General features: G+C 43.2%; 1 protein-coding gene across 10 annotated transcripts in view; it reads right to left on the reverse strand.

Moving 5' to 3' along the window:
* Positions 1-26814, reverse strand: part of SLC38A12 (solute carrier family 38 member 12) — a 180193-nt gene that overhangs the window by 37391 nt on the left and 115988 nt on the right. For all 10 annotated transcript variants that reach the window (XM_085856978.1, XM_085856974.1, XM_085856972.1 and 7 more), the window contains one exon: positions 4532-4625. In XM_085856978.1, coding sequence (XP_085713104.1) covers positions 4532-4625 — 94 coding nt within the window. The remainder of the gene's footprint in view (positions 1-4531; positions 4626-26814) is intronic.

Below are 26814 nucleotides of genomic sequence, written 5' to 3' on the forward strand. Positions count from 1 at the left end.
TACTATCTGGACCGTGAACCATTATTGGTTCCACAATAGGCAAATACAATTGGTTCTTAAGCAAAATACCAAAATGACTGGACACAGCACATCATTGAACCTCCCATGGCTACTTGCTATATTGTGGGTAATTTTCCACTTTGCTGGACTTTAAAAAAGAATCTGAATCATGCTTCATTAAATAACGAGAACATCATGTTCTCTAGATTGCGAAATGGCCACTCATGTTCTCTGGTCCAACTAAAATTCTGTGTTCATTCCTCGGGATGACTGGTGCTAGCAACAGGCAACCTTTATCAACAGGCATTGAGACATCAAAACATTTCAGAGTGGTTTTGCTTCAAACAAACAGGATGCACTAACAACAAATTCCTTCCCAACAATAGACAATCATTGGAAATTGGAGAGGTCATGACTCAGCATGCCTTTTTCCAAAATTGTGTCTTTGAGAACAAATAATGGGCGGATGGGACCGAGGAGAGTAGGGAGGATGGGACAGATCTTAGGCACATGATAGCCTTCATTTATTTAGCTTCATAAATTTTATGCCTGTCACAAACAAGTAAATAATTAACGGCCTTGAAATACAGAATGCAGATGAATCACAGAACAATGACTGTTACTACTACATTAAAGGTCCCAATTAATCCCACTTTCTTGTGGTGTTGGCTGAGGAAGGTTCTCGGTCCAAGTCTTTCACAAACTGATTCACTCACTTTTGAGCTGTCTTGTCTGGGTTTGAATCCTGGCCCACCTATGAACTGTCATCCCAGTCGGTGTTCCGCATAAAGGGCGATTCATCAACATGTGTACCGTCCATCAGAAGGACATTAAACTGGGCATCCTATCTACCAGCATTAGTCGGTGGACATTAGAGATCCCACGGTGTCCTTCACAAAGAGAAGGTGAGCTACCGCCATCACCCTGGTAAAAATTCCAAATTCCTGTCCGAAGCTACTGGGATCAGCGATGGAGCCATGCTCACAGCAATGATGCAAACCAGCAGCCATGTACTGCATGAAAAATGAGGATGATGAGAAAGCAATTGGCCAAGTCTGACATTCGACTGAAGCTTGCAATAAAGCAGGAATTTGTAATTTGTTCAGAGTGCCGGCGATAAGCCACCTACTCTTCAGGAAAAATACTGTGGAATCTTTAGTGTACACCAACTAACGCTAGCAGATGGGACACCTGACGTAACGTCCACTGAGGAACGAAGTGCTTGGAGATGCAACGCCCTGCCTGAGAAGCACCAAACGTACAGTTTATAGTTGGGTCCGTGAATCAAACCCTGGCAAGACAGTTCAAAGGGTCATTCCGTGCCAACTCACCTAAGGGTCCCCAGGTCACCTCCTCAGATTTTGCTGGAAAAATTCTTAAATGTAGATCAATATGGCTCTACCCAGATGCAAAAGATTAGCTTTCAATTCCTCATAGTTTAAAAAATATCTATCTCCAGAGACCTTTGAAATTTGGCCCTAAAAATGCCAAATGTGAAAAACGCATTTTTTTTCAAATTCAGTGGCTTATAATTTTATAATGGACTCCTCTAGGAAGCTAATATTGCAAATATTTACTAATTGGCATCCAAATTTTTCAATTATGGCATCAGATAGCTTCTGGGATGCATATTTCTCACTCTATAGGAAGCTAAAAATGGATTTTTGGCCAAAACGAGCTAAAATAAGGTGAAACTATAGGAGCCCTCCTGAAAATATGGAACAACTTAGAATTTTTTCCTCATAACACAGTGATTATAGGGTCATTATCTATCCATAGATACATTTTCACTGGGATAATACAGTTAGGTGATGAATTATAAAAGTTTTAACATAAGTCCCTTGCCTCCGAGGGCTCTAAAATGGACCAATTTTGTCCCCTGGTTTGACCATGTGGCTAGGGGTTTAGGATATTCATTTTTTTCTAAAGATTGCCTTATATAAGATGTGTCTACTGACCGAATGATTTTATCTAACGCCCATGGCTTCATAGTAAAATACATTTTTATTTACATGCACGTTTTTTAAATAATCATTCACTTTTTTCATATTCAGAAGTTTATAAATCTTAAATGGAACTATCCAGGAAAGAGTTACTGCAGAATTTTTTAAACTGGTATACAAAATTTCAGATTGTGGCATCAGAATGTCTCTAGAAAGCACATACTCCTAGTTTTAGGAAACCAAATATGGCAATTTGGCCCACTTGGTACAAAACAAGGTGAACTTGCAGGGGTGCGCATGAGGCTAAATTATGCTTCCTTTAGACATTAGTGATAAGGATGTTATTTATTCATAAATACATGCTAATGATTACTTTCGTAAGTGATTGCAAATGATAAATTAGAACAAATTTGATTAGTTGAGTAGCAGCTTTTTTATTTACAGATATACAGAGACAATGAATATTAGTAATTTTTATACCTTAGAAAACTCTTCAATGACCTTTCATTTTTTTATGACATTCATTATCATGATTATCTAGCACTCAGAGGCACAGAATTTTACATCCTCGAAAACAGGTCTTGAACATGCTTAAAGTCATACTGTGACAGTTGGTACTGACGTCCACCAGATTTTATGTCAGGGGCCTCAACCACACAAAGAATGTCGAGTAATGGCACCCAGCATTGATCTTTCTTTTTTTCTGGAGGCCATGAGAATGTGTTACCCCTTCCTTGCTTCATGAAGTTCACAAACACATCATTTTCATCATCATTTCTTGTGACAATGTTCCCAATGTACCATTTTCTGTCATAAACACAAGCAATATATTTCCCAGCCTGGTATACATCCAGTTCAGTTAGGGTTGGGACTAATAACTGGGACAGATGAGCTTGTGTGGTTTCTGGTCCTGTGCATACTGTTGATGATACAGCATCAGAAGAAACCATTCTCATCTCCAGATGTGTTGAGGAGATTGGCAGGAAACCATGGTGTGACCGTGTACCAGCAATGGTTGTTGCTGCTCTGAAGCGCTTCTCAAGGTCATACTCCATTGAATTTTGTTGGCTTTCTTGTGATGTCACAAAGAAGAATTTGATCCCTCCTATATTCTTCTCTGCCCACTGGAACATCTCTTCAGCTGTCAGAATCTGATTCTGTAGAGTGGCCTGCAAACTTGCCCTTGCAACAAGGTGCTTCACAGTTCCTCCAATCCCATCACATTACTTCATCTAGTGATGTATGTCATAACTAATGACTTCAAATAGAGAACTGTAGGATATGTTTTTTAAATTAAAACCGAAGCATATGTTTGGATTATCATTACAAGAATTTATTTTTGAATAAAAAAATGTACTTATAAATATTAATTTATGAGAAGAATAATCTAAGTTGTTACATAACCTCAGTTTATGCCCCCTGCATATTCACCATTTTTGGTCAAAGTGGCATTTTCAACTTCCTACAGATAGAAACATGCACTTATCAGGCATTCTGATAAAAGATCCTTAAATTTAATATGCCAGTTTATAAATATCTGCAGTATCACTTTGCTCGAGTGTTCAGTTTCAGATTTATAAGCTCATGAATATGAAAAAAGTGAATAATTATAAAAAATGTGCAGGTAAATAAAAATTTATTTTAATATGAAGCCATGGGCATTAGATAAAATTATTCGGTCAGTAGACACATCTTATATGAGGCAATCTTTAGAAAAAAAATGAAGATCCTAAACCCCTAGCCACATGGTCAAACCAGGGGACAAAATTGGTCCATTTTAGAGCCCTCGGAGGCAAGGGCTTATGGTAAAAACTTTTATAATTCATCACCTAAGTGTATTATCCCAACAAAAATGTATCTATGGATAGATAATGACCCTATAATCACTGTGTTATGAGGAAAAAATTCTAAGTTGTTCCATATTTTCAGGAGGGCTACTATAGTTTCACCTTATTTTAGCTCGTTTTGGCCCAAAAGCAATTTTAGCTTCCTATAGAGTGAGAAATAGGCATCCCACAGGCTATCTGATGCCATAATTAAAAAATTTGGATGCCAATTAGTAAATATTTGCAATATTAACTTTCTAGAGGAGTCCATTATAAAATTATAAGCCCCTGAAATTGAAAAAAATGCGTTTTTCACATTTGGCATTTTTAGGGCAATATTTCAAAGGTCTCGAGAGATAGATATTTTTTAAACTATGAGGAATTGAAAGCTAATCTTTTGCATGGTGGGTAGAGCCATATAGATCTACATTTAATATTTTTTCCAGCAAAATCTGAGGAGGTGACCTGGGGAGGTTTTTGAAATTTACGAGAGTTGGCACGGAATGACCCTAAAGGCAAGTGCACTTCCTACGCATCAACCTGTCGACTATGAATCAGAATCTGAAATGTAATGCAGTGGTAGCTATTTGCTTTAGACAATTCAATGCTTCAAGAAGAAAAGTGAAAGAAACAAAGCATTTATTTTTGAAATTAGCAAACATGGACAACACAAAAATAAATATTGATGTTTCACAGCATTTTTCTTTCAACCAAGAAACTTGTACATCGGTGTAATCGATGTATATACAGTGTCTGTCTCACCAATCCAGCGCAAAGCAGAGGTGACGATCTGCAGGTACTTGGTCTTCTGCACGTTGAAGAAAGCAAAAGGTCCAAGTAGAAAAACAAAGACACCCTGAAGGACAAAAAAGGCAAAACATTCGAGAATGCTCCGCAAAAAGGGCCAAATTTGTTCCTGTCGGTTCACCAAGATAGGAAGGCAGATAATTAAGGTTGGACTAAGATGGAGGTGGAAAGTGCAGACATTATAATTTTACCAAAACAAACAAACAATAAAAGGCCAAAGGTGTATCAATCCATTGAAAGCACCTCTGGATATGATTTAGCAAACTCTGCTGATATAAGCCAGGATTACAACACAGTGTAAACTTGGCAGCAAAGTGAAAAAGCAATGGAGATGTGAGCTCATAGTCAAAAAGTTGTTTGATTGATGAGGATGAAGCATCAATAATCTACTGGCAGAAATAGGAAGCGCGCGCGCGCGCACACACACACGCACGCACGCACACGCACACCAACCTCAACAATGTATCGGGTACAAAGAATTGTGTTGGAAAACTCAAGCAATGACATCAAGCAAGACTACTTTGAACTTCTGTTTCCGGTTACTTGGTAGTGGGCGTTTTTTCTTCGTCCTCCAAGAGATCTGCTTCCAAAAAGCGAAGTAATCGTTTTGGATTCATCTGTGCTGCCGTCGATTTTATGTTATCTGTTTGTGTCGATTGTTCTTTGTTTGGAGTGCTCACTCCTGTGTATTTATTCGTGCTCATTCTATTTATTTGTGCTCATTCTATTTATTTTTGATCCTCCATCTTAGGTTCGGACAGTTTTGGGCCAACCCTTTTTTCCTCAACTGCTTCTCATACCCACGGAGTGTCTCCAAGTATCTCTGTCCTATTATCCACGATCCTTGCATTAATTCCTGCCTTATACCTTCTGTTTAACACAAATAAAAATATAAATAAACAACAAAAAAAACTTGTTTATGTGCTGCATTTGTCCATCTAGGCAGCTCAGGGCTTTAAGATTATGAAACGTCTGCCGCAACATGCTGATGTTCCGTTGGCCAACCAAATGATAGACATCCTTGACTTTGATGGTTCAACATCAGTGGCATTCAACTTTATCAACTTGGTGTTTGAGAATGGCTCCACTTCAAACTTTATCAAAGGAAAGTTAACATCTTGATGGCTTGGAACACAATTATGTTTGGTGGAGGTGAAAAAATATTTTTCTGGCACAGCACCATAAACATTGTATTAGAAAATATGTCGGTAGTTTGTATTTCCACATTTTGAAATGTTTGGCCCTGACTGTTGGTATGGGAAGGTGGCAAGCTACATGGATGTGAAGATTTCCATTTCACAGTGCGTGCTCAGGCTGAAAACCCACGATGTGCAGAAACTTTCGCTGAAACAAATGACATTCCCAGATTTGCAAGATGGCTATACTTGGTAAGATTTATATTCAAAACTGAAGGTACCACTAACTAGTCCAGATTCCCAGTAGCCAAGGCTCAGACTGGACGTTTTTGCCACCGATTGGTCTTTGTCTGGTACTTGTGCTGGCATAGTCTACCTGGTGTTCCAAATCAATATCAATCCAGATCTTTCTCCAAGAAATAAACTGGACACTTAACCCAATCCCGAGAGTTTACACATTCTTATCAGTTTGTCGAAAGATTCAGATTGGTATTGCCTTTGAAGGATTTTCATAATATACAGTTTCTTTGTTTAAACATTCAAATTGTCAAACAGAGATTGTTGAGGAAGAAAACATTGTGGAGCTTCTTCACACAATGCTTTTCTTAATTGCAAAACTGTTCATCCAGGCTTTTTAGCACCCACTAGAGGGTTAATTTGGGACACCACCTGAATGCAAACTAAGCTGTGATCTTCAGCAGTTTGAATGTATCATTGGAATGAAGTTTACCTTCAAGAGAATTTCATAATTCCGATCATTCATTAATTTCTCCAGGATGAAAAGACGAAACCTTGTTCTACCCTATCCTGTCTCGAACACAGCCCATTCCTTCTTCTCTTGTAATTATCCGTTTACTGTGTGTGAATTGGACGAATCGGCCGGAAATACGGACAGAGCGCAATTTCCATAAAATAAATTATTGGGTTGTTTCTAAATGTGTAGACAGTGGACTTTGAAAGTCACAAATGACCTCATCTAGCCATGTCTTGAGCAGACCTTTACAGTCTTGACCTTGTCAACATCACAGTCCCTTTTTATTTAAATTATATGAATAACAATTCCAAGACATTAAGGTCTGTTCAAGTTGTCTGTGCTTGATCATTATTCTTGCAACTGAGACCTCCTTGAAATGACCTTGATAGCCTCTTAGGCAGTCAGACCTGCCTGTATGGCCTATTCAGCAAGGAAAATAGGCTTGCCGCATGGTGGGAGTTAATTCCACTCGTGGCGCACCACCACCCCCCTCCCCCCCCCCCCACTCCCACACCCTCCACTGACTCGCACATGTAATGCTCCGCTCGGTCCGGGGTCTCATTAATCAGCCTTTATTGATGTGAGTTTGTGTTGCAATGCTATTCTGCTTCAAATTTGGCATTTAGTAGGCAAGCCTGAGCAGCACTGATCATCTGTTACTGACAACTTTGACCCTTAAATAAACGAATAATGTAGAACCTCGTTTTATTATCTGAGTTTGTTTGTGTTTAAACTCCCCCCCCCCCCCCCATATCTCTCTCTATTTATTTTGCTCAATTGCACCTGAGAAGGGAAACCTCAGGCAAGTAGATTAATGCAGTTATTATGTTTTACCAAGAAGCAAATGATCATCAACCATTGGATCAAATACACTTTAGACATTATCCTGTCAGAGAAAGGATAAATGAACTGGAAATCCGGACAGTTTGTTGACTACTTTAGAAACAGCACTCAACAGAAACGAACTCGTGGCCTTTTGACTTTCACCTTCATAAAGCTTCTTGTCTCCCTCTCCTTCCTATTCTTGCAGAGACCATTTGATAAACCAACTCGAACTTGTAAATAGCTGAATCATATTTAATCTCATCCAAGGTAGACGTGAGACAATTGCAGTGTGTGTGTGTGTGTGTGTGTGTGTGTGTGTGTGTGTGTGTGTGTGTGTGTGTGTGTGTGTGTGTGTGTGTGTGTGTGTGTGTGTGTGTGTGTGTGTGTGTGTGTGTGTGTGTGTGTGTGTGTGTGTGTGTGGGCGCGCGCGGGTCCCCGCATCTATATATTTTCGCTTTAAAAATGGTTTTCTTTGCAACCGCTTGTCCGATTGATGCAAAACTTTAAACTTAGGAAGGACTCCTCATGGAGAATATTTTATTGCTAACTCTGATGTTATAGGTAACATGGTATGACAGCCATATTGGATTAAAGGAAAAAATATGGACATTATTTTCTCCAAAACCACTCAATGAAAAAAATTGAAACTTCGCATGTCATCAACTACCCATGGCTATTTCGGGTGATAATGATGATGTCATCGTTGAAGTGGAATTCCAACCATAATTGGTTGGAATGAAATCCTTATATCTAATCTTTCACCAGATATGAGTGAAGAATTAAATTGATGTCATAGGTCACATGGTATGGCAGCCATAATGAATTAAAGGAAAAAAATTGGACATCATTTTCTCTGAAACTGCTCATTGAAAAAAAATTGAAACTGGTCATATGTCAACTCCAATATCGCCTACAAGTCACAATTTTAAACCGATCTTCACAAAACTTAACCAACTGGTGGGGTTCGTCAAAAGCAAGAAGCCTATTGTTTGTGAGGTCAAAAGGACAACATAGGACAAAGGTCAACAAATTTATCAAATTTCTAAAATCCTCAATTTTCATCCCATTGACCAGAAAGTTTAACAGGATTTGCATATTAGGTCACTGAATTGAACCACCAATTATTTTTTAGGTCAAATAGACCAGAAGGTAAAATAGGCCAAAGGTCAACAACTTTGGTGGAATTTCTAAAATCCTCAATTTTCATGCCATCGACTTGAAATTTGAAGAGGATTTGCAGATTAAGTTCCTGAATTCAACCACCAATTATTTTTAAGGTCAACATAGGCCAAAAGGTCAACATAGGCCAAAGGTCAACTTCAGTGGAATTTCTAAAGTCCTCAACTTTCATCCTCTTGACTTGAAATTTGAAGAGGATTTGCAGATCAGGTTACTGAATTCAACAAACAAGTATTTTTGAGGTCAACATAGGCCAAAAAGTCGACGTAGTGATTTCTAAAATTGTCAACTTTCATCCACTTGACTTGAAATTTGAAGAGCATTTGTGTATTTTGTCATTTAATTCAACCACCGATTATTTTTTAAGGTCAAATCTGTTTTATGGATTTTGCAAGTATCATGCTGCGCATGATATCTTTGTTTGTTACTTACGAAATTAAAGATTTCGTAAGTATATTGATGCCTTCCGTTTCTGTTTGTTTGTTTGTTTGTTTGTTTGTAGGCACGATAACTCGAGAACGGAAGAAGCTACCAATGCCAAATTACACCACGTTATTCAGGAGGCTGATGGCTAGTGCTGATTAGATTTTGGTCAAAATCGGTCAAAGGTCAAGGTCACAGTGAGGTCAAACATCCAAAAAATGATAACTCGAGAACGGAAGAAGCTTCCAATGTCAAATTACACCATGTGATTCAGGAGGGTGGTGGCTAGCGCTGATTAGATTTTGGTCAAAATCGGTCAAAGGTCAAGGTCACAGTGAGGTCAAACATCCAAAACATTCGATTTTTGATGGTTTGGTACAGAATCATCGTAGAAACTTCTGGTTTGTGTCGCTACCTTCTCAAGAGACAGCTTTTATTAGACAAGGTCAGAGGTCAAGTTGACGATTTCGTAAGTACCAGTCTATGACTGCTTGTTTGTTTGTCAATCGTCTACAGGTCATAATTTCAAACTGATCTTCAAGAAACTTCACCAACTATTATAGTTCGTCATAAGGAAGAAGTCTGTTGTTTTTGAGGTCAAATGGTCAAAAGGTCAACATAGGCCAAAGGTCAACAACTTTGTCAAATTACTATATTCCTCAATTTTCATCCGACTGACTAGAAATTTGAACAGGATTTGTATATCACATCACTGAATGCAACGACCAATTACTTTGGAGGTCAACATTGGCTAAAATGTCAACATTGGCTGAATTTCTTAAATTGTCAGTTTTCATCCGATTGACTTGAAGTTTGAAGAGGAGTTGCATATTTGTTCAATTAATTCAACCACCAATTATTTTTGAGGTCAAATTAGGCCAAAAGGTTGATTGTAAGTAGCGACGGCCCATGACAAAGTTTCGTAAAAATCTGTTGACGCATTATGATGTGACGACCACCACGTTATGAATACGACCAAAACTAAAAAAAAAACATCAAAATTTCAGCGTACACCAACGTTTTTCATACATTTTTATACTTTGCCATCGCTGGCTAAATCGTCAAGGTGTGAAAGCGCCTTTAGACATACTATACACGACCGGTCAAAAGTTTTAGAACACCCCCATTTTTTCAGTTTTTATTGAAATTTAAGCAGTTCAAGTCCAGAGAATAAACTGAAATGGTACAAAGCTAAGCAGTAAACTGCCAGAGGTTAAAAAAAAGTTTCGGTTACCAAAAACTGAAAAATAATGTACATTTCAGAGTTATTAAAAAAGACCCTTTTCAGGGAACAAGTAATGGGTTAGCAACTGCAGCTGTTCTGCAGCAATTGAAGTAAATTAAGCCTTGAAAGATGATGCAAACAACTCCTACAGGTGTCCCAACTTTTGTTGATTAGTTACAAACCCTCTGTCTGTATAAAAGCAGTGTTGGAACAGACTGTGTTGTTGCACCCTCTGAAGCATTATTTGGACAATATTGCACTCCAGGAAGTGGTATATTGCCATCATCATGGCGAGAAAAAGACAATTAACAAAAGAAGACAGACAGACCATTATACCCTTAAAAGGGTAGGTCTTTTGTTTGTAGAAATTGCAAAGAACACCAAGGTGTCAGTGAGTACAGTTTCCTACACCATAAAAAGGCACTTGGAAACTGGAGGAAACTCTGACAGGAAGAGATCTGGCAGACCAAAAGCCACAACACAATCAGAAGACAAGTTTCTGAGAGTCAACAGCTTGCATGATAGGCAGCTCACAGGACAACAGCTTCAAGCACAGCTTAACACTGGTCGAAGTAAGGAAGTCTCAGTTTCAATTGTGAAGAGAAGACTTCAAGCTGCAGGTTTGACAGGTCGAGTGGCAGTAAGAAAGCCATTGCTAAGATGGCAAAATAAGAAAAAGAGGCTTGCCTGGGCCATGAAGCACTGCCAGTAAAAAAATGGAAGAAGGTCTAATGGACCGATAAGTCAATGAATCAAAATTTGAAATCTTCGGTTCATCACACTGGGTTTTTGTGTGCCATCGAGTAGGCGAAAGAATGGTTCCTCATTGTGTGACACCAACTGTCAAACATGGATGAGGAAGCGTGATGATCTGGGGCTCTTTTGCTGGATCCAGAGTCGGCGACTTGCACAGAGTGACTGGCACCCTGAACCAAAATGGCCACCACAGCATTTTGTAGCACCATGCAATACCCTCTGTTCTACGCTTAGTTGGTCAGGGGTTCATCGCACAGCAAGATAACGACCCCAAACATACCTCCAGGGTATGTCAGAACTACCTCAGAAGAAAAGAACAAGACAGTGGGCTTCAAATCATGGAATGGCCAGCACAGTCTCCAGACTTATACCCCATCAAGGTGGTTTGGGGTGAACTGGACAGAATGGTGAAAGCAAAGCAACCTACAAGTGCAACACATTTGTGGGAACTTCTGCAACAGTGTTGGGAAGAATTTTACAAACAATATTTGATTTCCATTTCAGAAAGAATGCCACGAGTATGTTCAGCTGTTATATCTGCAAAAATTGGCTAATTTGAAGAGTCAAAATTTTAGATTAAATTTTGTTCAACAAAACGATTCCATGGTTTCTTTTTGATCTACAATTGTTTCTTTGTTCTGTGCTTTAATTTCAGAGTACATTGAAAGATTAAACTGCTTAAATTTCAGTAAAAACTGGAAAAACGGGAGAGTTCTAAAACTTATGACTGGTAGTGTATCTGTGAGTTGCAATTTGCAAAGGAGAGAACAGTGGGATACAAAACGTAAACTGTTCAGCCTGGCGGAGGTATGTGCTCGACCGAGTGTCGTTCTAGTTTGTGTTGTTTTTGCCCTTCATGCCCACCAGACGGTGGTCTCCTTGGGTTAACCTGAGGCGGTCCCTTCAGGTGGGTGCCTGGAAAGTCCTATCCCACAGAGAGAATGATCACCTGTCTTTGTTATCGAGAAGGACGAAAGTCCGAGTTTTCAGATCCTTGGTGCTTCCAGTTTTGCTCTACGGATGTGACACATGGACTCTGACCAGCGATCTGAGACAGAGACTCAACTCCTTCAGCACCAAGTCTCTTCGGAGAATCCTTGGCTATCGCTGGTCAGACTTTGTGTCCAACGAGTGGTTGCTGAGAGAGACTCAGATGAGATTTGTTACCTGTATAGTCCATGAGTATCAGCTTTGGCTGTATGCACATGTGCCTCGTTTTCCTGATGCTGATCCTGCTCACCAGATTCCTTCAGCGAGGGAGCCTCATGAGTGGAGGAGGCAAATGGTCCGACCACATGTCGTGGTTGCAGCAGGTTGATTGGCATCTCAAAGATATGGGGATGGGTCAAGCATCTGCCTGTTCGATGGCCAAACAGAGGCCCCTGGATTACGAGCGGAAAGTGGATGCAGCAACGTGCTGCTCCGGCATATGCTCCCATACCTGACCTGACCTGAAGAACCAGTGGACCTGTGCACTACACTGGCAAACTCAGATGGCTATTGGTTAGAAGATAGGTAACTCAAATCCTGTTATCAGCTAAATCTCAATACAGACAGTTTTTATGAAGAACAGGTTTGTTGTTGATTAACAACAGATATTTACTCACAGAGAAAGGATTTCAAAAGATCGTGCATTAAGGCACGGTACAAAAGACAGCACTTAAAGGTGCTGTCACACCTTGACGTTTCAGCCAGCAATGGCAACGTATAAAAATGTATGTAAAACGTTGGCGTACGCTGAAATTTTGATGTTTTTTTTAAGTTTTGGTCGTATTCATAACGTGTTGGTCGTATGCATAACATATTAGTAACGGGCATAGAACGTTTCGTTGTCTTATATATAAAACTTATACCAACGAATGCTTAGCCTGTTGTCGGCGTTCACAACCTATGCCCAACGATAGTTTAACTTAGGCATAGCGCGCTGCACGTATCGCCGACGAACTCGTGGCGTAGCCTGTTAAAAACCTGCTGCACGTCGATTTAAATCATAACCGCCTGAAAATTGAAAGTGTCAACCACGCAGTCACACCTTGACGATTTAGCCAGCGTATGCCGACCGATGAAAAATGTGTCTAAAACGCTGGCACACGTCGAATAAGTTATGGGTCAGTTGTGTATACGTTAAGAGCATGCTGAAAAAGGATGAAGTATGCTGTCATATTTCGTGGTACCTCTCGTACGTCATGAAATTTCAAGCATGCTGAAAATTTTACGACATACTCGCAGAGATGCCAACTTTTGGAAATCAGAATTAGGGAGGATTTGCAACCGACACCAAATAATGTGCGCTAAGCGCACATCTCGAGCGCGGTGCGCTCGACCCTTGCGGCGGGGTCCAGGGCCCGCCTTAGGGTCCTGGAAGCTCTAGGGTTCTAGACGCTCTCTAGTGCCCTCTGAGCCCTATTTTGGAGCATTTAACATGTTAAGAATTCCCACTTTTTGAACAAAAAAAGGGGAAAATTGTGCACTTTTTAATGTTACATGTATGTTAATATTAGTAAGTTAGGGGACAATCAAAGATTAACAAAAAGCACAAAAGAAGCAATATTTTTCTTACCTTACTGGCTGGTACTACTGCTGCTTGCTTTTTCCATGGCAGCTTTGCTGAGTGACAGCTGTGTGGCTCTTTTAGCCCTTCTGATTATGTCTTTGCTGTATTCTCTCTGGTAGCAAGGGGTGCTATGAGCTAGTTTTTCAATTAAGAGAGCTTCCAGGGTTTTGACACTCAAATTGGGACGAAATTCAGTATGATTCTTCCGTACAAGACTGAGTGCCCGCTCACATGATGCGTTCGAATGAGGAATGACCAAGATTCCCTTCATCACTTTGCTCAAATTAGGATACTTCTTGGCACCAGTGCAGGGATCTGTGAGCTGTGAAATCCGATGCCACTGCTCATCCACTCTCACTGTCTCAGTAGCAATTGTAGCTATGGAGGCGTCTGCCTGGTAGTGAGCGAATTCACTCTCAAGACTGTCTATATCACTATCACCACCACTGAACAGACAGGGGAATTTCTTGATGAAAAACTCAACACAGTCAAACCCCACTTCTTGGTGTAGCTTAACATCCAGCACCTGAGCATGCTTGGCTAATTCATCATCTAGCGGCCAGGTTTTGAAGATGTAATTGCAGGCTTTCACATAATATGAGCGAACTGCACTGAAGAAACCTTGGATGTCTGACTCACTCAGAGTGAAGGTGGATTTCTTGAGACTCCTTTGTTCCCTTATATACAGTTTGGCATCGTTCCCAATCATGAGGTCCTCATCATTCTTCTGATGATTTCTGTCAGAGAAGGGTACATTTACCAGAGCAACCGATGACACCGATGGTTTCAAAAACCGTACGAAGATATCTTTCAGAAGACCATTCAATTCTCCGTGCAGGAGATGAATACAGGGTTCGTCTCTTTGGAGCAGAAGATTCCCCTTCTCAAAAAGCTTGTTAGCATATCGAAGGAAGAAACAATAGAGTTTTGTTTGTGGAGACAAGAACATCCTGTTGACACGTTTTTCTCTAGATTCCTGCACAGTGTTTGAGGAAGATGCGCTTTTAGTTGTAGAACTCGTAGTACACTTAGCCGCAGGGCGATCACACTTGCGTTTACTGCCAGCAGAAGAGGTCAGACTCGTAGTACCAGATCCAATTTTACGTTTGAGGAGAGAGCTTGAGGTAGGTGCAGCCAAGGAAGAAGACCTCTGATTCGAAGGTTTTGCTGAGCTTCTATCAAGTGATTTGGCAAAAGCAGAACTTAACTTGGGTCCTTCTTTGCCTGTAGATGGGACTATCACAGTCTTTCTCGACTCTGAAGGGATCTGCTTTGTAGATGAACGTGATGAAGGGCCGGTGATCTACCTGCTCTCAGCATTGGTTTTGGTGCTGTCCCTGCTGTCTTCTTCGCAGCAGATACTGCAGTGGTAGTGGTGAATGCTGCTCCACTAGTGCTTGATCCTGCAGTGCCAGTACTGGCAGTAGATACAGTGCCGTCCTTCTTGCTCGTTGTTAGAGTCTTGGCTACAGTTGGTTGCATTTTTCTTCGTACTTCTTCTTTGAAGAAGAGGCGAAGTGGTTCCCACTGTTCAATCAGCCTGTCTAGGCACTGACCAAGGGACAGCCACCTTGTTGCGACATGCTTCAGAATCTTGTGTGTCGGGGCATCACAGAGTTCTTGCAGTGCTTTCACTCCTTTGACGCGTTTACTACTTTTGTCCAAGTAGTAGTAAATATCGATGAGAAAGTCATCTAATTCAATGGGTAAGGCCTGAGCCGCCTTCTTGGCCGTATTGTGCATCATATGGCAAGGGCATCCCATGATGTAGCACTCTGGATTTTGTTTGTGGATATAAGCAGCGACTCCTTTGTGCTTGCCCACCATGACAGAGGCATTATCAGCACAAAAGGAAACACAATTTCCCCACGGAATTTTCCTGTCACTGAACTCATGATCAAACAGTTTGAAAATGTTTTCTCCAGTGGAATCTTGTTTGCACGCAGGCAAACTTAGCAAACCTTGCTTCACAATCCCAGCACTGTTGTCATAGTACGAAATCAGGACAGGATATAGCTGGGCCTCACCACTGTCATTGCTACCGTCTGAAGCTAGGCTAAATGGAGCTAGTCTAGCAATATCGGCAATAGATGAAGCAGTAACATTTGACAACTCACCAATTATTGCTGAAGTTTTTGTTCTTGCACATCCATACTTTGAAGCAACTTTTGAATCTGGAAACATCTTTTGAAATAGAGGTCCAGCATGATCTGAGACTGATATGGGCAAGTTATGTTCCACAATAAATCCACTAAAGAGAAGTTCCGCTCGGGTAACATCCTCTTCCTCGCTTGTCCCTTGTTTGGTGAAATAATTCAGAAGTGTACCGGTACTCGTGCTCGAAGATCTCTCCTTTGCAATGTCTGTGTGCCGTTTGCTTCCAACGTGCTTCCGAATATCATCGCGACCTCCGTGCTCAACTGAAATATCAACGCTGCATACTGTACAATACGCATGATGAATTCCTCTTTCAGACTTTCGAATACACGGGTATTGGAGACTGTATTCGGTCTTGTACTTCTGAGACCATTTCTTGGTCTTCGTAAGCTTCTTTTCTGCCATTTCGTAATCAACATCGAGGGCTTGAAGCATCGGTAACTTCGAAGTCGATGTTCCACAGCTGCAGCGCGACTCGTAGAACTCTAGCGGCTGTTAAACACCGCACGGTGGTCGCGACCGCCGGGCTGGTACGGGGCCCAGCTGCATGCAGTGAGCGTATCGCATGCATATACACTGTGCATACATACCGCATGCACTGTATTGCACACATACCGCATGCACTAAATCTCAGTGCATGATCGCATAAGCGAGATCCAGACCCAATGTTTCGCTGCTCCTCATTTGAATTTGCAATTTTTTACGTACAATTTGGTAGCAGCGAACGTTATGGAGTTACCACATGCTATACGTAGCAGACGATGCTTTTCATTCAATTCTCATACTAGTACATTCTGATTAGTGAACAGTGCAAAAATATCAAAATTTCGGGAGGATAAGGATAGTGATCGTAAGGGCGGGAGTTTGGGTGAATTTTCGGAAGCCTCCCGATGAAATCGGGAGGGTTGGCATTGCTGTACTCGCCGTATGGCTCACACGTTCCACTACGCTGGCAATAAGTTGTAGGCACGATATGCGATCGTTGACACACGTCGACACAAGTTCCTTGTAAGTTACTCATAGGTCGAAACACGTCGAGGTAATGTTTAGCATACCCGAAACTTATTTTCTCCGTTTTCTTTTTTTTCTCCTTGGCTCCGTGAAGGCACGTGACGAAATATCTGAAGTTGTTGTTGTTGTTTTTTTTGTTTTTTGTTTTTTAAGTCTATCACAAATTTTAAAATACATTCGGACATTTGCTTTCAAGTTTCGACGTCGACGTGACAATATCCTCAAACAGAAAATATTCACAGAGGAGGAACTAAGAATAAGACATGAGCAAACTGAAGAGGCAATTGGACGTGACGAAACGGCACGTGATGAAATATCGGAAGTTATTGTTGTTGTTGTTTTTTAACGCTGCCAATACGCCATTATACGGTAGCTGTAAATTAGAAACACGTTCAGTAAGTTCTGTGGTCGTCCGGAAGACGTCAATCAAATACGTCTGCATACATCAATATGCGTTGGAGGTACGTTACACATAGGTTCAAAGCACGTTACTCATAGGTTAGAAATAAGTTTTAGGTACGCTAAGCATTACCTCGACGTGTTTTGACTTATGAGTAACTTACAAGTCACGTGCCTCGACGTGTGTCAACAATCGTGTAACGTGCCTGCAACACGTTACTCATACGTTCTAAATAAGTTTCGGGTACGCTAATCATTCCCTCGACGTGTTTCGACTTATGAGTAACTTACAAGGAATGTGTGTCGACGTGTGTCAACAAACGCATAACGTGCCTACAACTTATGGCCAGCGTCGCGGAACGTGTGAGTCACATGCTGGCATACGTCGTAAAATTTCAAGCATGCAAAAAATTTGAGGACAACCGCAAAGTACAACGATGAAAGCCAGCATACTACGATGTATGGCAGTGTTTTTCAGCGTGCTCTTAACGTATACAAAACTTACCCATAACGTATTCGACGTGTGCCAGCGTTTTAGACAAATTTTTCATAAGTCGGCATACGCTGGCTAAATCGTCAAGGTGTGACAGCGCCTTAACCTTTTATAAGGAGAAAAACACCTGTAATAATTCACCTCCATTCCGTTCATGGCAATGCTCCTTATAGAATAATAAAGCAGTTACGAGGCAGAGAAAACACTGAGTGGTTTGCCATTGCTCATCTCAGCAGCGGTAGTGAGGGCAGGAATTAGAAATCTGGTTTAAAGGTACTCGGACATAATGGCCACCTGCCAGCGAATACGAGCAGAAGGACCACCCAATGTAACATTCTTTTTAAGGATGGCATATTGACAGATGGAATGACTGCTTGCAAGAGACCAGGATGACTGTTAAGGCCCGGTCACACCTTGACGTTTTAGCCAACGTATGCCGATTTTTGAATTTTTTTTCTAAAACGCTGGCACACGTTGAATACGTTATGGGTAAGTTTTGATAACATTGAGAGCACGCTGAAAAACACTGCCATACGTCGTTGTACGCTGGCTTTAAACGTTGTACTTTTTGGTTGTCCTCAAATTTTTTCATGCTTGAAATTTCACGACGTATGCCGGCGTATGACTCACACGTTCCGCTACGCTGGCCACAAGTTGTATGCACGGTCTGCGATCGTTGACAGACGTCAACACATGCTACTTGTAAGTTAATCATAAGTTGAGACACGCCGAGGTAATGTTTAGCGTACCCGAAACTTATTTCTAACCTATGATTAACGTGTTGTTGGCACGTTAAGCGATCGTTGCCACACATCGACAGACGTTACGTTTAAGTTACTCATAGGCTGAAAGACGTCGGTATAATGGATCGTCCTTGCGTCAGCGTCCACGGCCACGGCCAGGACACTTATTTGCAGCATTCTTCAAACTTTTCTTCGGCATGACGAGGATGTTCACACTTCGATGTCGAGCTTGGCTATGATTCCAATTGTCCATCGGCAGCGTCTATTTAAAATAGTCGAGTTTGAGCGTTTTAACACGTTCAGAAGAAACGCTTCAAATTTCCAAACCCCAGCGTCAAAAAAACAAAGGTGAGTGACAGCAATTTAAATCGTTCATTGTAAACAATGAATATAGCTGAGTGGTACCGTTTAAAAGTCGTTGAGTGTAAAAAAAATCCAATTGTTGAGCGCAAGCTTCTACTTTCAATAGTGGAGATGCAACCATTTAAATCGTTGAGTGGCAGCCTATGAATAGCAAACCCTACGTCACCGGCAAAGATAAACTGCCGCACGATATTGATAAGTTAGGCTATCGTTGGGCATAGTTTGTGAACGCCGGCTACACGATAATTATTCGTTGGTATACCGTATCTATAAGTTATCGAAGCGCTCTATGCACATTATTAGTTCATTGTGCATTTGTCCAACCCGTTATGAATAGACCTAAATCGTAAAAACAAGCTATAGCTCATTGTTGAAAAAGCCCCATAAAAAATTAGCCGCGAAGAACTTCAAACAATGGTGAAAAGATGTCTCCTACCCGAGAACACGCGGACGCAAGGACGATCCATCATAACCCACACCCTCCCCCTCACACTCACCTACTACTGCCAACATGAACAAACTACTACTAATACTAATACTAATACTGATACTGATACTGTTACTGCTGACATGGACATCGACTCAAAAAGGACTCGAAAACACTGTTGAGTTCCCCTTTTATGAGCAGCATTTTTATATACCAATTCCCAAAACCGCTGGGAACACGTCTTTATATGGCAGTTGTAAGCTAGAAACACGTTCATTTATTTTTTTTTTGTCGACCGGAAGACGTCATTGGAATACGTCTACATACGTCGATGTGTGTTGGGACTACGTAAAGAATTGGTTCAAAGCACGTCAAACATAAGTTAGAAATAAGTTTCGCGTAAAAAAGACATTACCGCGACGTGTTTCGACTTATGAGTAGCTTATAAGTAGCCTTTGTGGACGCGTGTAAGCGTCCACATATCGTGTGTAAAACTTATCCCCATCACATGTGGAACGTGTGTCATACGCCGAGTACGTCGTAAAATTTTGAACATGTTTAAAATTTCTTGACGTACTCTACTTACTACGACGTATGATAGCGTACTTTAGCGTTCTACTCACATATACCAAACTTACTCATACCGTATTTGACGTGCCCCAACGTTTTAGACACATTTTTCTTAGGTCGGCATACGCTGGCAAGATCGCCAAGGTGTGACCGCGATGTTGTCACTTCCATTTCTACGGCAGTTATGATTCGAAGCGTTGTGCGTCAGCCTTTTAATAGGCTACGTCACGACATCGTCGGCGATGCGTGCAACGCGCTATGCCTAAGTTAGACTATCGTTGGGCATCGGTTGTGTAGTCCAACAACAGGGTCAGCATTCGTTGGTATATGTTATCTATAACACAACGAAACGTTCTGTGTCCGTTACCAATGCGTTATACATAAGACCAAGTCGCTATGAATACGTCCGAATCTTTAAAAAAAAAACATCAAAAGTTCAACGTAAGCCAGCATTTTACATACATTTTAATACGTTGCCATCGCTGGCTAAAACGTCAAGGTGTGACCGGGCCTTTAAGTCATGTCGAGAATTTAACCGAGAAAAGACAGCTCGAAAGGTGAGTACGCTATGTCTGACCCATCCTGACTCCTGACGGCCTAATAATCTAGAATGAAGAACTAGTCTTGCTGGTGAGGGCTGGCGTAAATCTGCATCGGCAGACAGTTCGAACAAAGGATGAAATTGACAGGACGTTGATTGAGGTTTGCTAACCACTGTGAAAAGCAACAAGAAGATGACATTTCGGGCATTAACCTTTTATGAGTGCAAAAGAGGGGGTTTTTTTTTTAGGGAAGCTCTTTTGCTCCGATGAGCGTTAATACCCGAAACATCAGCTTCTCCTTGCTTCCCACAGCACTTAGCATACCTCAATCAATGTTCTGTTGATTGCATCCATTATTCTAATAATCTACCAACATAATAATTTTTAAAACTGTCAATTTAAACTATCGCAATGCAGGACCTACATGTAGCAAATGCAATGCAACAAAGGTTTAAACAAGGATTTTTCAACCTAGAATGAACAGACAAACACAACTAAAAGATCTACTCTCAGAAAAACACAACTCCATTCCCACGACAGTGGGTACCACATGACGGTTAGCATCTATACCCGTTATCAGGTAAGGATACAAGAGCTCTGCAATTTGCATTACTGCTGAGAATGAATTTGAAATGAAATATTCATCAGATAATATACTTGTGCAGATGCTAAGAGAAACTTACATATACATACGAATACGTTGTACCTTCCAAGTGATGAGGATGCACCAATGAGAAAAGAACAAAATTAATTAATGCAAAAGAGTGGGAAAGATGGATTTGAAGAGCAGGTGAGTTAGTCGTTTGCATACAAACATGGAGCAGCAGAGTAAACCACAGATGGAAAGATGAAAATATACATAATATTGTTGTGGAGCAGGGTATCTCGGCTGTGAGCACGACCGCTAGGTGGGGCGGTAGGGTCGACTCCACCGAACACCCGGAATCTAGATCATACCTTTCGGAAAACTCTGAGGGTACGGGGCCCTTACCGGACCATGAATCATCAATAATTCCACCACGTGGTACAGGGTTATTTGCCAATCTTCATAATACCTAGAGATACACGTGGCGAGTTACCGAGTATTCACACCCTCGAGAGCACTCGTACGAGTCGAGCCATTGGCGTGCCCGACCGTGCGCATCCCCAGCGGATGGTTGCCGAAGTCCCGTCGGTCCCAATGTATATTTACAGCGGCAACACCCTTTTTAATTCACCAACACGCACCATGCTAAGCCAATGGAAGAAACACAGAACCGAGCTGATACATTTAACAAATGTATTTATTTATAAAGGGGGAAAGGGGGGAGCACGATAGAAGCAGAGATATCCGACTATAGAGATGCAAGTATGTGCAGCAAAGAGCACTTAAACAATTCCTACTTACAGACGGGCCCACCGACACACACACGCACACAGATACCCAGAAGGACATGGACCTGTCCACCTCGTGTGGTTCGGCTGACACGGGCGAACCAGGCCAGCGTCGAGATGCGATGAAAGAAATCCAGAGCTCCCTTCAGTGCTCGTCCCAGCAACCAAAACTCTCCTCTCTATCCCAAATTGTTGAGAAGGCAGGAGGTTTCTCTGCCACTTCTCCAAGTCTTTGGGTTGAACATCAAAGCAAGGGCTGATAACTCCACACTCATTCAACCTGCCCATCAGATTGACCACAACCTTGCCTGCTCGATGGTCATCAACTATCTCAAAAGCTCTCTTGTTCACCGACAGAGAGACGGCGCGCAACCGACTTGCGGTTCTTGTGGAGGAAGGATCTCTCTGTCTCAGACAGATCGCGCCGCAACCCCATTCACCCTTCTCCGGGGGGGGGGGGAACAGAACGCCTCCGCCCTCTCCGCTTTCCCTCACTGGATGGTTTTGCCGCACAGAATCGCTCATCGCCCTGTCATTGGCCAAAACAAGCGGCAAGTCCGTCGATTGGCCCGGGGGTGTGGTGACGTCACGCGGACCACCTTTTTCACCGTCGCGGAGTCTGATTGGCTGAGCGGCGGCCACCTCACTCGTAGCACGCTGATTGGTCGAGGGCCGCCACGAGGCTCCTCCTTGAACTCCGCCCACCATTGCGTCGGCCAGAGCGAGGTGAAGGTGAGAGTGATGCTGGCGTTGTTGTAGTTGATGTTGGTGGTGTAAAAATAAAAGAAAACCTTGACTATCAAAGTAACTTTGCAGCACATGTACATTTAATTACCCATTACACACTGGACGTGGACCCTAACTAAAAACGCATACCGATATAACTGTTCTTTACGACCTGTATGTTGAGTGCTCATGGCTCCCAGATTCGCAACACTACCCCCTCCCCTTTTTACAGATTAATCCCGAGTCGAATTTGCGTGTGACCAGCATGTGTAAGTTTTCCCCGAGTACGTTTTACCTTCGGATCCCTGAGTGTGACAATTTTTATACAAGTCCCAAAAATAAATAACCTAATGTGCTGCGTAACTAACTAACAGACTCACACAGACAACTTAACTGCAATGCCGGAGCTACGACAAACATGCAGGTGGGTCAAAAAACTTATTTACAACCTTAACTTATCTATTTACACTAACCATGGCCCAGGACCTGTCATCTGTGGGAAAATAAAGGCACAGCAATGTCAACAGTTTGTGCGGGTGAGTGCACAGCAGCTGAAGGTCAGTCGTCCTCAGGGTCTGCTCAAAAGGTCCCCCTTGGGTGTTCCTTTCAGTGAACCTTCTTCCTTCTATTCCTTTCATACCCCCAGCTGCTGGAGGCAACTCACCCTAACATGACAGGCCATGCGCCATCCCACAAGCCATTTGAAGTGGCCTTTATGCAAGAAGAAAGACGTGGCCGGGCTGATCAATGCAGTCTCTGGCTCATTTGAAATGGATGGAAGATGCAAAAACAACAAGAAGCGAATGCTTCGATATCGCGCGGCTGGGGGCAGTAAAAGTCTAGGTGAAGAATAATGAAACAATTTTGCAGTTATAATATTTAAATGTAGACACGGTGAATTAGCATACATGATGGGAAGAGTTGTGGCATTGGACAAATTTCTATTTATAGCACCCAGATCAAAGGGACGTACACGGCCATAAGTGTAACAGAAGACACAGGACAGAATAGCCAATTATATAACAGCGCGATGTTGCCACACTGTAATAACCACTTCTGTCACCAAAAAAGAGGAAGAAATCACCTCCACAAGACGTTTTCAAAACACTTCTGGTGAAAAACAATGAAGAATGAGAGTTACAACGTTGCGCGTCAACAATGAAGTCAGGTCAGGTTCGATCTTTGACCTGCTATAGGTACCATGTAAACCTGTACTAACCTGTTCCATGGTCGGGTTGTCGGCGACTAAACCGTCTCCCCCACCAGGTTTTCTGGTGAGGAGGGTGTTTGGATATGGACACCCAGCAGGATTAAAAACAAAACCTGTCAAAGGGCGGAGGAGCTCCTTGTGAGCCAACCACCATCCATATCTAGTGCCCAACTGTGTCTGTGGACGTCCTCCTGCAGTTGGGTCACTTCTTATTAGGAGGTTGGTGGCAGGATTTGCACTCCGGCCACCGTAAAACCCTTCATTCCGCAAAACGCAAAAACGCAAAAAAAATCTGAAAACCCACTCCGTGGGAGTACCTCCTGTGCAGCTTCCCTTCGCAGGGCAGCTCACCGGATGACGGGATTGGGGCAAAGCCTTCGGGACCCGCAATCTTTGATGATAGGAGGGAAACCACGGGGTAACATCCCTGGGTCAGATTGCGGGAGAGTGTCGGAGTGGTGCTGAGGTGTCATCCACCAGACGGCGGTCTCCTTGGGTTAACCTGAGGCGGTCCCTTCGGGTGGGTGCCTGGAATGTCCTATCCCTAAGAGAGGATGATCACCTGTCTCTGTTATCATCTGAGCTCAAGCGTTTGGACATCGGGATTGCAGCTCTCTCTGAGGTTCGGAGACCGGATTGCGGCGAGATAATGGTGGGTGGTTACACCTACTATTGGTCTGGTCGCTCTGATGGTTACCATACCCAAGGAGTTGCTGTAGCTGTGTCCAATAAGCTGACCCCAATGATAATTGAGGTAACACCGGTCAACGAGCGTATTATGAGATTAAGGATTCGTCACTCCTTAGGTGTCATTTCCCTGGTCTCTGTTTATGCTCCGACTGAGGCGAGTGATCTCACCGTGAAGGATGCATTCTACGCCACACTCGAGTCTATGGTTGATCAGTGCCCCAGAGGAGATACACTTCTAGTCTTGGGGGATTTCAATGCATCGACTGGAACTGATAGGGATGGTTATGAGGTGTGTGTTGGTAACCATGGGTCAGGAACTATGAACCAGAATAGCACTAAGTTCCTTGACTTTGCAAGTAGTCATGGACTTAGGGTGGCTGGTTCATGGTTTCGGCGCCCACAAGCTCATCGCTGGACTTGGTATTCCAATGCTGGCGGTGTGGCAAAGGAGATTGACCATGTCCTCATTGACGGTCGTTGGAGGATGATCCAGAACTGCAGGGTCTGCCGGAGTGCTCAGTTCCTCAATACTGACCACAGGCTTGTTGTAGCAACTCTAAAGCTGCATCTTAAATCCTGGAGAATGGTACCATCCCAGCCAAGGCTGGATGTTGCCAAGCTCAGGGATGAGAGAGTAGCTGAGGAGTTTGCGAACAGGCTGAGTGGACACTTGGGGGGTCTGGGTGCTTTGGGGGGTCCTGAAGAGTTGTGGAGCGCCTTCAAGACCACCGTCCTTGATGTTGCCGGTGGATGCCTTGGAGCTCACCGCAGGGCAAAGAAGAATTTTGTCTCTCAAGGGACACTGGATATCATTGACCAGAGTCGCAGGGCCAGGCTGAATGGCAGAGCTGAGCTGTTCAGGGAGCTGAGGCGTAAAACTGTACGTGCACTGAGGGTGGACAAGGAGGCCTATGTGCGAGGAATCTGTGAGGGGGTAGAGCATCACCTGTGGACAGGTGATTCTCGTCCCGCTTACAGGGGAATTCGCGCATTACGTTCATCCAAGCCCATCCCTCGGAGCACTGCAGTTCGAGCAGAGAGTGGTAGGCTCTTGACAGAGGAGTCTGAAGTGAAGGCCCGCTGGGCCGGTTACTTTGAGCGGTTGTACCAGGCTGATCCCCCAGCTGTCGAGTTGGACGTCAAGGGTGTTACAATCCCTGTTGCTGACCCTCGAATCAACTGTGGTCCACCTTCGCTTGTGGAAACACGGGCTGCAGTGAACCAGTTGAAACGGGGCAAAGCTCCAGGGATCTGTGGCATCCATGCCGAACTTCTCAAGGCTGGTGGAAATGCTGCACTCGTGTCGTTGCATGCAGTTTTGTGCTGTGCCTGGAACACAGGCATCATCCCAACTGACTGGAAGAGGGGCCTTGTTGTCCCTCTCTGGAAAGGGAAGGGTGATCGCCAAGACTGCAACAACTACCGAGGGGTGACGCTGCTCTCAGTGCCGGGCAAGGTCTTTGCTCGGATAATTCTTGATAGGGTTCGCCACCATCTGCTTGAGCACCAGCATCCAGAGCAGTCAGGCTTTACACCAAAGAGGTCAACGATTGACCGTATCCTTGCACTTCGTGTCTTCACCGAACGCAGACGAGAGTTTCGGCAGGGGTTGCTTGCAGCCTATGTTGATCTCTGTAAAGCGTTCGATTCAGTGAATCGGGATGTCCTCTGGAGGATTCTTGGTCTTCGTGGGGTGCCAACAAGACTGATCGATCTGATGTCTGAACTCTACTCTGGTACTGAGAGTGCTGTGAAGTGTGGTGGTACCATCTCTGACTTATTTCCAGTTGTTACTGGAGTTTGTCAGGGGTGTGCACTGGCCCTCACACTTTTCAGTATGGACTGGATTCTGGGGAGGATGTCGGAGAGATCAAGCTGCGGTGCATTGTTTGGAAATGTCAAGATCTCGGACCTTGATTTTGCAGATGATGCAGTCATCTTTGCGGAGACTTTACACATCCTCTTGGGGGCCCTCGAGGTGCTGAATGAGGAGTCGGAGCCGTTGGGATTACAGGTTTCTTGGGTCAAAACTAAGATCCAGGCTTTCGGTGACATCTTGGATGCTGCTGTCCTGTCTGTGTCTGTTTGTGGTGAGAATGTTGAGGTCGTGGAGAGATTCACTTACCTTGGCAGTGATATTCATGTCTCTGCTGGCTGCGAGTCAGAGGTCAATAGACGTCTGGGTCGGGCCTAGGGAGTCATGGATTCACTGGATCATGGGGTGTGGCGCTGCCGGTACCTGTGCGGGAGGACGAAAGTCCGAGTCTTCAGGTCCTTGGTACTTCCAGTCTTGCTCTATGGGTGCGAGACTTGGACTCTGACCAAGGATCTGAGACGGAGACTTAATTCCTTTGGTACCAGGTCTCTTCGGAGAATCCTTGGCTATCGCTGGTCGGATTTTGTGTCCAACGAGCGGTTGCTGAGAGAGACTCGGATGAGATTTGTTACCTGCATATTCCGTGAGCTTCAGTTGCGGCTGTATGGACATGTGGCTCGTTTTCCTGACGCTGATCCTGCTCACCAGATTCTCTCAGCGAGGGAGTCTCATGAGTGGAGGAAGCCAGTGGGCTGACCACGTGCCTCATGGTTGCAACAGGTTAACCATCATCTCAAGGAGATGGGGATGGGCCTGGCATCTGCCTGGGGGATGGCCAGACGGAGACCCCTGGAGTACCGGCGGA

The sequence above is a fragment of the Eptatretus burgeri genome, chromosome 15 (assembly GCF_056783735.1).
Source record: "Eptatretus burgeri isolate ZD-2024b chromosome 15, Ebu_testis_v1, whole genome shotgun sequence".
Classification (NCBI taxonomy): Eukaryota; Metazoa; Chordata; class Myxini; order Myxiniformes; family Myxinidae; genus Eptatretus; species Eptatretus burgeri.